Here is a 14,551-nt window from a genome sequence, read left to right as displayed (position 1 = left end):
ACACCTCGGGCTTACATTATTATTATATATTATAATTAAGAAAAAATCCCGCGTAATATAATTACACGCTGCAGAAACGTACGGTTTTCACGTACCTGCTTATAATGTATCCGTTTTTGTGAAAATAAATGCTAATTATTGTTATAATATAGGTACCTATCAGATGGGCTGTATTTTTAATTTTTAATTTTAGGGAAATCGTTATCTGGAGTTCCTATATACATAATATGCATATTTTCACTAATCGTCTTTCATTTCGTTTCATATTCTACGCATTTATCTGGCATAACACGGCGTGTGTATTTTTTCTAGAATCTGAATCGACGTCGTGCACGAAATAGGTAGACCTATTGGTGGTATAGTGTCAATGCGAAAAACGAAAAAAATCCTATAATTACAACCAGCTTTTAGTAATAATAATTTATACCATAATATTATAATTTATAGAGTTACCGAAAGGTATAACTGTATGTACACTTGTACGAGTTGACGTGGCGATACATCAATTCATAAACACATAACCGTGAGGAACGCATATATATGTATAAATTATAATTTAATATTTATAACGCGTTCATGTCTTATCGGCAATACTGGTAATAGTGTTAATACTATGGTATACCTATATTTTACAATACAATCGTGTAAGTAGGTGACACCTTTACCTTTTACAACGTTTGATCGATTACTGTTTACAAACATGCATTGTGTATTTATTTTATTAAAACATTAAAATCTAATGCGAAATCAGTTATAGTTTATAAATATAGTGCTTATAATGGCTGAATTCGCCAATCTATAAATCCACGTACCTTCCCACCTTAGACTTTAAATACAATTTTTAAAAATACACATTTTATTATTATTTAAATAATAATTTCATTAATATTTTGACTTAAGTATAGTTTTTTTTTTTAATGTACTATTTTGTGTTTGATTTGATTATGCTCTTTACTGATAAGTTTCGTGCGGGCGCACATTCTGTTAATATATATTGATAACCATGTGTGGTGCGCCTTACTTCATCTTTAAGAAAAATTGTCACGTTTGTCGTCGGTGTTTACTGAGTACGGATAGTAAGTCGGTGAAAATTACACGCATCGTGTTAATGAGGGCGGTGTACGCTCCACTAAATCGTAAACATACCGAACCGGTAGGTACACGATACAGTGATTCCAGAACAAACGCATTTGTTTGACAAAACAATTGTTGTATTAATACTTAATGCGCAGATCCGAATTTCCGACAATGCATACGGTAATAATTGTTTTTTTGTCTTTTGGCCCATTTTTCAAGTTTCCGATTACCCTTCTCCCTTGTCCTAGCAGTAAACGTCAATAATAATTGTATAAATGTTAAATTTAAGTAGCAAAGTCGATGAAATATTCTATACAGCGCTTTACACTTTTGTCCTCAATATAAATATATTATTGCGGTAAAATACTAAAACACCGTCACCGATACGATATAAAATGATTTATTATTCTGTTTGTTTCTCACACGTGTCAAATACGAATATACGATAAACGCGTGTTTATTCGATCGTAATACCTAATGTAGATGTGTGAAAACGGCGCAATACCGTTATTGTCGGAGAATAATATTCCTTATTTTATTTCAAACGATTTTAACTTTGAAGTACCTACTAAGTGACTTGATGAGAATATTTTTACCTCAAATTAAGACTTATTGTTGCTTGTACCTATCTTAGTCCTTAGGTATTGAAATAATTCAAATAAATACATATACTTTAATGATATAATATTAATTCTTGAGCTTAACGATATTATTACTAACTCGAATATTATGTTTAATAGTCATCTATTTTTATTTAATTAGTATTTAAATAAATATATTTTACTTTCTTTATACGAAATCCATTATCTGTGGTGTTTTAACGAACTTTTTCTTTACCTACCTTCTTCTAATTAATATTCATTACCTAAATTATAATTAGTTGGGTATTTTAATCGGTGAGGCAGTATAATTAGGCAAGATATCTTTATTTCCGACATTCATAACTACATTGCAGACAATTAGAATAATTGAACATTTAAAATGTTAAGTGTAAAAACTATTGGAAAAATTGATGTGTCATCCTAGGCGGTGATTGGGGGTGGCTTAGTCCCCCCACAAAAATAAAAAATCGAAAATTCAGCCAGAAAAGCGTGTTTAATCTTAATTTTTTTTTTCAGCTCGAAAGCTAAGCGTCATTTTGGGGATTGTTTCAGGGGGAGGAGAAGGGTCACAACAACTCGTATGCACCTCTAGCATAACGTAGTATCAGTTATGACTTGGCGGACATATTATATTATTATTAAAATGTATAATGTGCGGATAGACGGTTTACGTATACGCATACAGAGATCGTCGTACGTTTTAAAATCAGCCTGTCCACGAATATTATATTATTATCATGTCTTTAAAAATGTGCCGCGTACACGGTTTTTTTTTTTTTTTTTTGGTTACACTATTATGACTATAAGTGTTTCAGTCGTATATTATTATTATGTACATATAATAAACTACGTTAGACCCGGCGGAATGCGGTGTATTACACGTGTATATAATATGTACAATAGCGATATACGGAATCGTTAAAAATAGATTAGAGGGAAAAAAAGTATCGTCTTAAGTTCGACTGCATCATAGAGCATAATATATATGTCATAATGCAGCCGCAGGTGCGGCTAAACAAACATCGTTTTATTGACGTCGACGACGGACGGAATGGAGTTTAGGAAAACAAACCGTCCTCGTCCACCAGGAATGTGTTCGGGTCGCCAAAAAGTCGCTGCAGTTCAATATATTATTTAATTTTTTTTTAATGTTCGATGACGGCAGTTGATCTCGTATATATAGCTACGCCAAAGTTACACTGTTCAAATCTTCGAACAAATATAGTTTTTTAAATTTTTAAGCGATTCACGTCATTATCGGCAACCAGTTACCTGGTGGATGCGGACCTCTAAAGGACTTAATCGGAGTTCGGATCACTATGCATATACTTATACGCAATATGATATATAACTATATATTATTATGCGGCGTACTATTGAAATCGCCGCGGTAGCTTACCTCCGAACGTGTTGATCGTCGACGTGTGCTTCATCGGCGTCATGAACGGTTTGAAGTGGAAAAACGACGGGGACGCGGGCCTGCTGAGCGTGCTGAGCTTGTCCTCATCGTACAGACCGTCCCGTCCCATGGCGGCCAGCTGCCGGCCCTTGGGCATGAACATGACGAGCAGTACTAGCGCGGCCGTGGCGCCTAAGCCCAGCGCCAGACATCCGTCCTGGTCGCCCGGCTGCGTAGCCCATAGCCCGGCCACGGCCCAGCCAACGCACAGCGGCGCCGTGCAGCCGACGGCCAGCCCGATGTACATGGCCTCGCGGTAGTTGTCCCGTATGTGCCGCGACTTGATGGCCAACACGGTGACGGCCAACAGCAGACCGGCCGCGTACACCATCGAGCCGAGCATGTGCTGGTACTTGGTGTCACAGCTGTTGTCCAGGCTGCTCGTCCACTGCAACAAGCACGATTACGATAAGGTTTTTTAATATAATATACAAATATCGGCTTTAAGCTTATTGAAAACGTTGAATAGATTATTTTTTAGAAATTTTTTCAAATTTGGCAATTTAAATTTAATAAATATGCAATATAAAAATTATAATTGAGTATTATTATTAGCACGTTGTATCTACGTGTTCGATATACCATATGTGCTTAAACAAATCAACGAATAAATTTGGGGTTTATATTATACTATTATGATGTTAACTAATGTTGGGATGTTGAATATTAGGTATTAAATTTTAATTATTACTCGATTGAGCGGTAATATCAAATATTAAAATGTATACCAGTTCGGGGGGGGGGGGGGGGGTTCCGGAAGAGGAGGGTATAAACAACACTCAGTTATACTATATTACTTGTATAACAATATTATTATTGTTTCCTATGTCAATAATATGGTATTAAAGCGATTTGTACTTTTAACAAAAAATATATGTTAGTGCATTAACATCTGAACTTTATTAATGATTATTTTTCCTGAGGAAATCCGAATAAAAACAACTGAAAACAAACGCTGGTAATGTTGAAAATAGTCAATAGTGATGAGCAACTCGTTCTTTAAATTATTTACAAGTATGTAAAAACAGAACATTAGATTATTTTATAGCTTTATATTACTAAACCATTAATCTGCTACTTAACATTTTTATCAAATTTTAAATTTATATTAATTTAAGTATCTATTAATATTAATTTTAGTAGGTACTTAATCGTTTAACCTATTATAATAATATGAGTAATTAAAGTGTCACTGATTGGACTTGGAATGGTTATGTTAATTCATTTTTAATTACTTTAAGCTCGATATTATAATACATTTTTTTAAGTCTATACAATTATAAAATCTGTGCACGTGAAGTAGTTCAATAAGCATAATATTGCACAATATATTTAAAGAGCTTGTTGGCGACTCACGTGTGAGAAAACCATCAAGTGATGGCACTTCTGCATGGATTATGTGAAAAAAAATGTAATCAACCTATATTATAAACTATTATTCTACTAAGAATAGTTATAGACCCATACAAATTAAAAATATATTTTTCTGGCTTGCTGTTAATTTAACATATTAAAATATACTATATAATAATTGTTAATTATTATAAATTTACATTTAACAAGTGATACACCGATTCGTAAGATAATTAAATTATTTTATAATTATTATTGTACATTGAACTGCAGTTTTATCGTTTTATGTATCTCTTCCTCCACGCCTGATATATTATTATAGATGAACGACCTTGCTAATGCTCTGAATGATAAAAGTGGATTTCATTTGGACGGATAACTCAACATTTGGAGCGATTTTTTACATAATATCATCATTAGGGCGAAATGCATATGAATATTATATCGATAATATTTATACGTTTTCCTTCTAATTTTTAGGACTCTAACTGGTTTAGTTTAAAATAATATGTAGTAAATATTATAACAATTGTTGATAGTTATGTTATTACTTTCAACACAACGTATACTTTTACTGACGGCACACGCATTCATTTTTATTACTAACTGCATTATTCTTTGATTTATAAATTCGCCCAAACGATCGATTACTTTCCTATCCAAATAATATTGTATACTCTACTCGGGTAAGCTTAGGGTGATTCGCCCAAACGAATGACGCTCAATGATGATTATTACGATTCGGTTAGGGTTAGGATTACTTACAATGAAATAACCCTTTGACAGTATTAACAACGTTGATTTACCTGGGACGATAGGAGTTGTGGTGGCGAGTAGATGAGCCACTGGACGCCAATGGCCAGTTGTATGGCCACGGTGAAGAACAGCAACAGCGCCTGGTACGGCGCGGGCAAGTACACGCCGCCGTTGAGGCTGATGAGAAACACGCACTTGACGAGCAGCGTGCCGAACACCATCGAGTACCCGAGCCCGGTGCACAGCCTGACGGTGGCGCACGTCAGCACGGTCGGCTGTGTGCACATGAGCCCGCTGACCGCCGCGCACACGAACAGCCCGCCCAGAAGCGCCTGTCCCAGGAACAGGTGTCTCCTGCTGGGCTCCGTTTTTCTCGTCTTGCACAGCACGAACACCTGCAACGTAACGACCGTCGCGTTAATTTTATGCGTCTTAGTTGCGTTAAAAGTCAGTATATGTGCGAATAACATAATAATAATATTATGACGATGTTTTCCCGTTCTAAAATTTTATTTTTTTCAATCTGCAACATTCCACTCTCCCACACTAATCCGCGACACCCGAGTTCGAGCACTGAGCTCGAATCTGGTATATATTAATATATTGGCGACACGACCGAGCAAAAAGTTGGTGTCAATATGCTAAACACAATATCTATGATATGATATTATGCAGTGTGGCGTACTCGTAGTACACCGTTTAATGCGTCGATAATAAGTATATAACAACGAAGGTTTACTGTTTGGAAACCCAATGAAAATATTATTTAGTTCGTCAACATATTTATAAACTCGAGCCTGTGACACATCAATCTATTTATCATAATAAATAAACAATATTTAATTTTACCTTTTTTATTCGCTGATTGTCAAGGTGTGCTTGTACATCAAGAGGACGCCACACGCGAACCCGCCAATTAAGAGGTAAATATTTACACGTTATTTATAGGCAGTTCTAATGACATTTTTTGAAAAATTAAAATATTTAATCTTCAATATATTTGAATACTATTTTAAATTTCTCAAAAAGTGATCCCGTGTCAATACCTATGGACAATGTTTTTTGCATAACAATGATATTATATCGAAAGATGGTTTCGAGTGGAATAAACTATAACGAGTACATTAGTATTTGCAGTAGATTTAAAAAAAGTTATATTTATACACTACATACAAGAGAATTGTATCTATGTAGAAGCGTTTTTATTTTTTTATATGATAAATACTCAATAATTTGTATTAAGCAAATTAATAATAATAATAATATGTACAAATAAATAATTTAAACTGTCCTTAAGTTAAAAAAAAAAAAACGCTCCGACATACATAAATTACTTCTATATTTATGGTAAAAATGTGTTAAGGCTACTGTGATGATGATACCTTTCCGAAAGTTTGCCTCGCCCAAAACCATTTTAATAGATGTATTACGAGTAATGTGGTGTCCTCTCAATGCGCTTTAAGATTTAGAATTATGTTATTTGACTACCAAATCATAGTTATTTATTTACGTGGATATTTCTGTTTGTTCGCATATTCTGTTACAACGCTGACCGTGTTTAAACAAAAAACTTGAATACGATAGCATATAATATCACTGAGAATAAATTAAAAACTGTTTTTTGTCGATCTGAATTACACGTTTTGTGTAATCACACAGTCTTGAAATTAAATTTTATAGTTCTGTTCTTGATATTCATTATTTAAGATAAAAATGTCTAATTTGCATAGAAGTCATCATAATCGTTCTATTCGTTCTATCATATTGTTGTATGGCATATTTTGTAGCGTCGAACTCTCGTTTCCGCACAGCCACCGGCTGCCACCGCCACCGTATTATGTTGTATAATGTACTCGTACGTATTAGTCTCCAATCGAACAATAATTGTGCACCCACACATATTTATCGTTTGAAAATCTACGATGAATGCAAATCGGCAACAGTCGAGATACATTTTTTACGCGAGATTTTACGGCGGCTTCCGCGCGCGCCACTTCCAGTCGTATATATCCGGTCTGCAGTACAGACCCCTAACTACTCGCAGACCCCGCAGGACCCGACGACAGGACTCGTGTGTGATGTCGCGTCGTTATTGTATTATTTATATGATAAGAAATACCGAATACTAGAAAATATATGTACAATAGTCACCTCGAAAGTCATTATCAGCGTCATGGTGAGCACCGACAGTATGAGCACCGGCAGCACCCAGGCGTCGCGCCGCAACAAGGTGAGCGTGGCCGCGGCGTACTGGTGGACGCCGGTGTTCGGCGATCCCGTCGTGACGATCACGCCCGGCGGCGACGTGAACGAGGACGGCAACAGGAACATGTCCGTGTTCATCCCCACCCGCCCGCCGCCACCAGTCATCTGTACAACGCTGGCTGCCGCTTCCATGTCATCGCTGCCCGGTCATCATCGCACCTGTTGACAGAGTTCCGGTTTGACGTTAATAAACTGTATCGTTTTGTCGAGACCAGCAAACGCCGGCCGTAATAATTATCATTAAGGTTGAGTTTACTTCTCGACCGCCCATGCAAGACGCGAATCAAGTAGGCACCACGAGTACCAAAATTCAACGACTGTACAAAGGTCGGCGAAAAATTATTGCGGGCCGAGCGCGCGTGCCTATACTATACGCGATCCCAAGCCCGTAAACCTCACAAGACTATTTATTATTTGTCATTCCCATACGGATTCCATACACGACGCGACACGACCTTACATAATACTGCAATATTTTCGCTCAAACTCGAGTGACGGTCTGCGTATAAATTATAATAATAATAATAATATACGCAATAATATAATATATATATAATCGCATTCACGCGCGCCATTAAAATAATATAACATAATAAAGTGTTTTATAGTTCTGTATTAATTATATATATTCCCATCCGCAGCTGCAGAAGTCGAGTGCGCAACATTCTTTCACAGACGCGTTATATTTTTTTTATAAAATAATATCGCTCTAATGAAAAACGTATTATATATTATATATTGACGGATGCGCATGAACAGAGTAATTTATTTATGTTTACGTCTGTCGTCTGTCGTCTATGTATAATATATATAATATATACGTTGCCGGTATATATAAACATATTATATAATTATGCATACAATATATGTATATAATATAAGCTCCGTTAGGAACGCGTTCGGTCGGATTGTTATATATTACGTTAATACATATTATTGTATATAAATTATATTGTATATCGATAATGGACGTTTAATGGATTATTTAATGCTCGAGCTGCCGACTCATTTCCTATGTACACCCGATATTATGTATATACATAATTATGTACGTGTGAGTGTTTTTATCATCCGTTTCCAGAGATCGCCACTCGCGCATATTACTCACAACTGTATAATATCATAACATTATTGCCATGCTCATAATACCTAATAAATACCCTGTGGAGGGTGGTGTAGGTACAAACGCGCGGCAGACTCGCGTCGACGAATAATTAACATTTAGGATATTTTAAAGAATCTCCAACGCTCCACTAGAGTCTAGATCATAAAAACTCAAAGAAATGATAGACGTGTTAATTCGTGTTGATTTCGGTGTTTTTATAAATACGGCATCGAAATTGTGCGCCCGGCAAACACGAAAACATCGTCTTTTTCGGCACCGCGGTGTAATCGTAAAATAATATAATCGTGCTAATGTATATGTTACGAGCAACATAATGACATATTGCTCGGTTTGTGTACACTTTTTTAAAATTATTATACGGTTACGTGAATATTATTATATCCACAGTATTCCACATCTCACATGCACATACACACACGTACTGCAGTACAGTGTACACACGCCATATTATAATATAATTATAACGATACGGCCACGATTTCGTTTTGGTTTTCCACCTATAATGTTTCATCGTCCGTGAGTTGCCGCACTGCTGTTATTTCAGTCATATAATTATGTATAACTTCGATATCACGAGTCTACAGAAGTTGTATATAATAATATATATAATGTATATTTTAGAGATCTAATTTTGATTAATTTGCACGTTATTTTAAGCTTATTTCAAATCATTTACAACGGTAAGATCATACATCATTCGGTAAGCAATCAGTAACAAATACAATTTTTAATACCTAGGAGTAATGTATTTTTAAGACATTACAAAAACTTAGCAGTTTAAAAATAAAAATATTGATTTAATCTTAATCTTACTCTCGTGAATTCATAACCAATAGTAGTTTATACTGAGGACGTTTTTTTTAAATAATTTACAATTGTATAGGTATACGTTATTTGATTCGAGTCTCAAATCTCAATACTGTTCAGTGCAATAATAACCAGTGCAGTATATTTTTATAATTTACAAGTGTATAACTGCATTCGTTTTTAGCGCAGTAAAAATTAAAATGCCAAGAAAATATATTATCGTATATTATATTGTCGACTTTTTTACGATTATCATTATCATTCGATACGCAAACGACCCCCCGACCGGCATACCAAGCGGGGCAACAATATAATAATAATCATCGCATTTCAAATAGTGAAATAGTTGAATATCATAATGTCGCTTTATAATTCCACGCATTATAATCTATATACTCTTATTATATGGTAATAATATTATTGCAAATTACAATAATAAAACTTGCCTTCACGCACGTGGATGTAATATTCTCGACGCGATATCATTGCGCGCCGTGAGTTTGTATAGGTATACCTAGTCGACTCCTCTCTGCATATATCGTAGATATATTATAATGTGTGTATGCGTATATAATATTATTATATGTACTTATATTTATTAGTTACTATATAAATGCGATACACGCGATATACGCAAAGAAATCGTTCGTATAATTTCAACCAATAATAATTATAGCACGCGACCAGTTAGTCGCACACGAACGCGACGCTTAATGTACTTATACTATACTATTATTATTATTTATTACATGGATATTAAATAATACTGCAATAACATAATATATCCAACGACGAGATTGCGGTAGTGGTATTATACATTTTGAAGTAGGACCGACCACCGAACTTTCCCGTTTATTCGTTTTTTCTATAAGTTAAGTTCACAGCTACGCCCATGTATTATAAAAAAAAGTCCAGCTAACTTTTTCAGCTTTTTTTGGCTGAACTGAAAATTTCTCGATATAGATTATGATAAGTAAACGATACAATATAATATAATATAATATATGATTGTAATAGTCAATCAAAATACGATAAAAAAAACATATAATACGATATACGACGTAGCTGAGAATCTGGACACCTGGTTTAACACTAGAAATCATGGTGGGTGGGTTACCCTATTGGCTATTAGTTATAATATCCTGTGTATTATGGCTGTAGATATGTAATAAATATGATTTAAGTGTGTGAGAGAAACGAAAGTCAAAAATTAATTTCGGTTGAAACGTTTCAGCACTTTGTGATAATTGAATGTTTAACATTATTTTATAATGATATATTATGTTAACAATATTAAATCATCACGAGTGCCGAGTTGTCATTAGTATGGTACATGAAATATATACAAATTAATATATTAGTATATTTAAATTATGATAATATTAAGTATTCTTATAATTTTATCAATATTGCGTAGTTTTATCATATTAGTTAATACTTATTATATTAACATATTAGTACATAAATATCCTCCATTCAAATGTTTTTTTTATTTTATTTTATTTTTAGTTTTAGACGTTTTAGTGTTATTGAAATAATAACGATGTATTACTTAAATGTAAATATTATGTATATTGCATAAAAACTATTAAAAAACAAGTGTCAAAATGAATAATAGTTATAATAATATATTATAAAAATGATGTTATATCTGCGTGTGTACTGTATTGCCTCCCAATTTCCGTCTTAACGCATAACATGGCCAATTTAATTTAAAAAATCTGTTTTACTATGGTTTTATTTTTAATATGAGAGCGATTTGACCAATTATCAAATTTAAAAGTATGAATCAAATCTTTATTTATTTCATAATATAAAATTTACAAAACTGAGTAATATGAATTTTTAACGCAAATTTTGTTATTTAACATCTTCTTAAAAAGTTATAAAATTTCTAGAGATATCACGTTTCGACAGTCGAAACACTAAGTATAGGTGCGTACACTTGCTATGACCTTCCTATTATAAATAAATATTAATATTATTAATATTATATCTAATAACTCATTAACTGCTTATTAGGATTTCGATTTAAACATATAAATATTTTCAAAAAAATCCAAGTATTTTAAAATATAGTCTGAGTATTCTTAAAAATTCCAAAAATCAGAATTTAAGTGCATACACGATTAAAGGATAAAATTTGAGTGTGTATTCTCGGTAACCACCCTACGTTATATATGATAACGATAATTGAGAGTTGTAAGCTGTAATTGTAGCGACATCGAAACGATGAGTCGTGACTATATACTCGTATAATATATCTATATACGACCATGATATAAACCTATTGAATTTAAGTCAGCTCAGCGTAGTACGATTACATGGGAAAAGAATTCGTTCAGAGAACAGACTACACCGAAGATGAGAGAAAAAATTGATGCAAAAAAAACGGACAGTGGGAATTCTACATTTTTGTTTTAAATACGTCGCGCACGTGCCCGCGTGGGAGTCCATAGTCCATGTGCGCTTAATGGTAAAACACCGTGTACGCCTCACCTAGCTGGTACCTATCTACTATCTAGTGGTTTCACCCATCAAACGATTGTTCTTTCTCGTTTCTATCTTTATTCTATTTTCACTTTTCGGACAAATCCAAGGCCACCGGGAAATTTAAATAATTAATAATTATTCTTATATATCTTGCACGCGTTTTTTCAACAATTTTCTAAAATATTCCGGGATGATTTATCGATCCGGACGTGAGAACAAAATTCAATTTCCCATAAATATTAATATATCGAGCCGTTAACCAAGGGCATGCGTAATAAGATATAAATAATATAATACCTATATGTATATAAGGTTAGACGAAGCTGTTAAATAATTTACTTTATTCGATCACTAAAATATTATTTTTAATGGCCAATGTACTCACAACAATATACTCGTATTATATTATAAAAAATAAAACTATGTTATACAATATTAGAAAATAATAGCAATGTACAATCGCGTTTTCATAATTGAATTTTCTCTGCAGCATAGAATCCGTAGTAGTACTAAAGCCATTCGCTAATAATATTATTTTCCTATCAAAAAATATAAATACAATAATAATTATTATTATTACTAATGTCTAGTTTCATACTTTCATGATCTACTGTCCGCCGGGAAAATAATACGTATGCCGATGATTTATTTTTAAACGATGTTTTGATGGGTAGGTAATTCAACATTTTAAATGACCGCGATTTCAGTACAGTTTTCGGAATTTTGATCAATAAATATTATTATATGTACGATTTCACGATAATAGTTGTTTTATTTTTGTTTTGTAAAGAAATTATGCAAAAAAAAAAAAAATCTAAGCGAATTTAAAACGCGAGCTGATTGATGGATCGAATTTAACGTACCACTAATAATTAAATATAATATAAAGTATAAGATTTCATATTATTATAATAATATTATGTATACATCTGTAGTATCCACTGTGCAATAACGTGTCGTGAATAATTATTATCGCACGTCATCCCTATAATTTCATTTATATTATTATATATGGAATAGGTTTCGTGAAATATAATATATTTTGGATACACGTGTTACACACATACACGTTTATAATAAGTAGGTATGGTGGTATATCTATAAAAAAAAAAAAAAAACATGACGGCAGGTAAATAATTTCAAGAACTGTTTTTTTATGGCCGAACGCCGTGTCACAATATATAGCGCATTTAAAATAATATTTGAATACGTTTAAATAGATACATAGTTAACTAATATATTCAAGCGGTAATAATTGTTATAGGTATTAGTTTACCGATTTGGAATCTAAACGTTTAGGTATATGTTTAAAACGTGTAATAAAAATATGTCGATATAACAGTGGTGTATCTGATTTGTAGTGAAGGAGGAGGAATTACATTTTTTAATATAACTTTTGATATTGTAGACTTCCGTATGCCACGATACAAAAATTAACTTTAAAATTTTTTTGTAATACTAATATTCATTTTTTATTTTATAGTTAATGATAATATGGCAGATTATTGTATCATTATTTGAAATAGATATACAATTATAAATACATTACTTATATAAGATATAACCAAGGCCCACCTTACGAGGTGATGTGGATGGATCCATCCATCTCTCCCTTCCCTTAAAATAAGTAAGCCACCGTCATATTATAAGATTATGTTATTTTTTGTACAAACGAGTATTAAATGTATACATTATTATGATACGGATTTTAATTTTAACAGTCTTATAAATATATATAAATTACACATATTATACGGTATAGTATTAAGATTTAAATCCTCAATCATGCTGCGCGGTATAATGATGGACATATCTATTTTTGAATCTATTCTGATATTGCATTACCAATTATTGTACTTTCTTCGATTTCTAATTCAGTCGTATTTTAAAAATACAATCCTACAATTTAATAATTATAAACGTATAATCAATTGCATTTTACATGGATTCTAAGTTTGTGACCGGTGTAGGTATTTATATATATATTGTATTAAAGAACAATTTAACACTTAATATTTAAAACCCAACAAGTTAAACATAATTATTTACATTATTTAAAAAAAAAAAAAGTATTTTGAGGTAAACATTTAATAACTTCAATAAATATTAATTTATGTTTATATATATATATATATTTTGTAATTAAGCACATATACTAATGAAACATTTATTTGTATAATGCATAAAACATAAAACTTAAATTATAGTTATGTACGAATTGCAACAAATTTCTGTTGCATTATGGAAATGATCGATCAACTAAAATATGATATTATGAAAACAGAGGTCAGGAAATCAATCGTTTTTTTTTGTTTTCCACAAAAACCGATATAATATGTATCACGTACACGTGTTTCTTTTTTTTTACCAAAGAAAGTGTACACAATACAACAGTTGTACCTATATAATATAATATACCAAGCGAATATATTTGCAAGCTGACCCTGTTTTTTTTTTTTTGCTAATTGAATGAAAATTATACCGATTTTATAGTGTGAAATCGAAATACAATACACAACGAAAGCCCAATGAAATCGATTCCTGAAAAATACGTATAATATATTGTGTTGCGTTGAAAATTTAAACGGTTACCTTCCTATACCTAATCGGAAA

At 32.6% G+C, this 14,551-nt stretch overlaps 1 protein-coding gene across 6 annotated transcripts in view; it reads right to left on the bottom strand.

Moving 5' to 3' along the window:
* The window catches only part of LOC113551856, an 88,445-nt gene that overhangs the window by 1,958 nt on the left and 71,936 nt on the right, over window positions 1–14,551 (bottom strand). For all 6 annotated transcript variants that reach the window (XM_026954397.1, XM_026954398.1, XM_026954400.1 and 3 more), the window contains 3 exons: window positions 7,399–7,671; window positions 5,298–5,642; window positions 3,079–3,526 (listed from right to left, as the gene is read on the bottom strand). In XM_026954397.1, the coding sequence (XP_026810198.1) occupies window positions 3,079–3,526; window positions 5,298–5,642; window positions 7,399–7,644 (1,039 nt within the window). In that variant the 5' untranslated portion in view covers window positions 7,645–7,671. The remainder of the gene's footprint in view (window positions 1–3,078; window positions 3,527–5,297; window positions 5,643–7,398; window positions 7,672–14,551) is intronic.

This window comes from Rhopalosiphum maidis, chromosome 2 (genome assembly GCF_003676215.2).
Source record: "Rhopalosiphum maidis isolate BTI-1 chromosome 2, ASM367621v3, whole genome shotgun sequence".
Taxonomy (NCBI): domain Eukaryota; kingdom Metazoa; phylum Arthropoda; class Insecta; order Hemiptera; family Aphididae; genus Rhopalosiphum; species Rhopalosiphum maidis.
The sequence above is the reverse complement of the archived record's forward strand: the minus strand, read 5'-3'. Positions and strand labels throughout refer to the sequence as shown.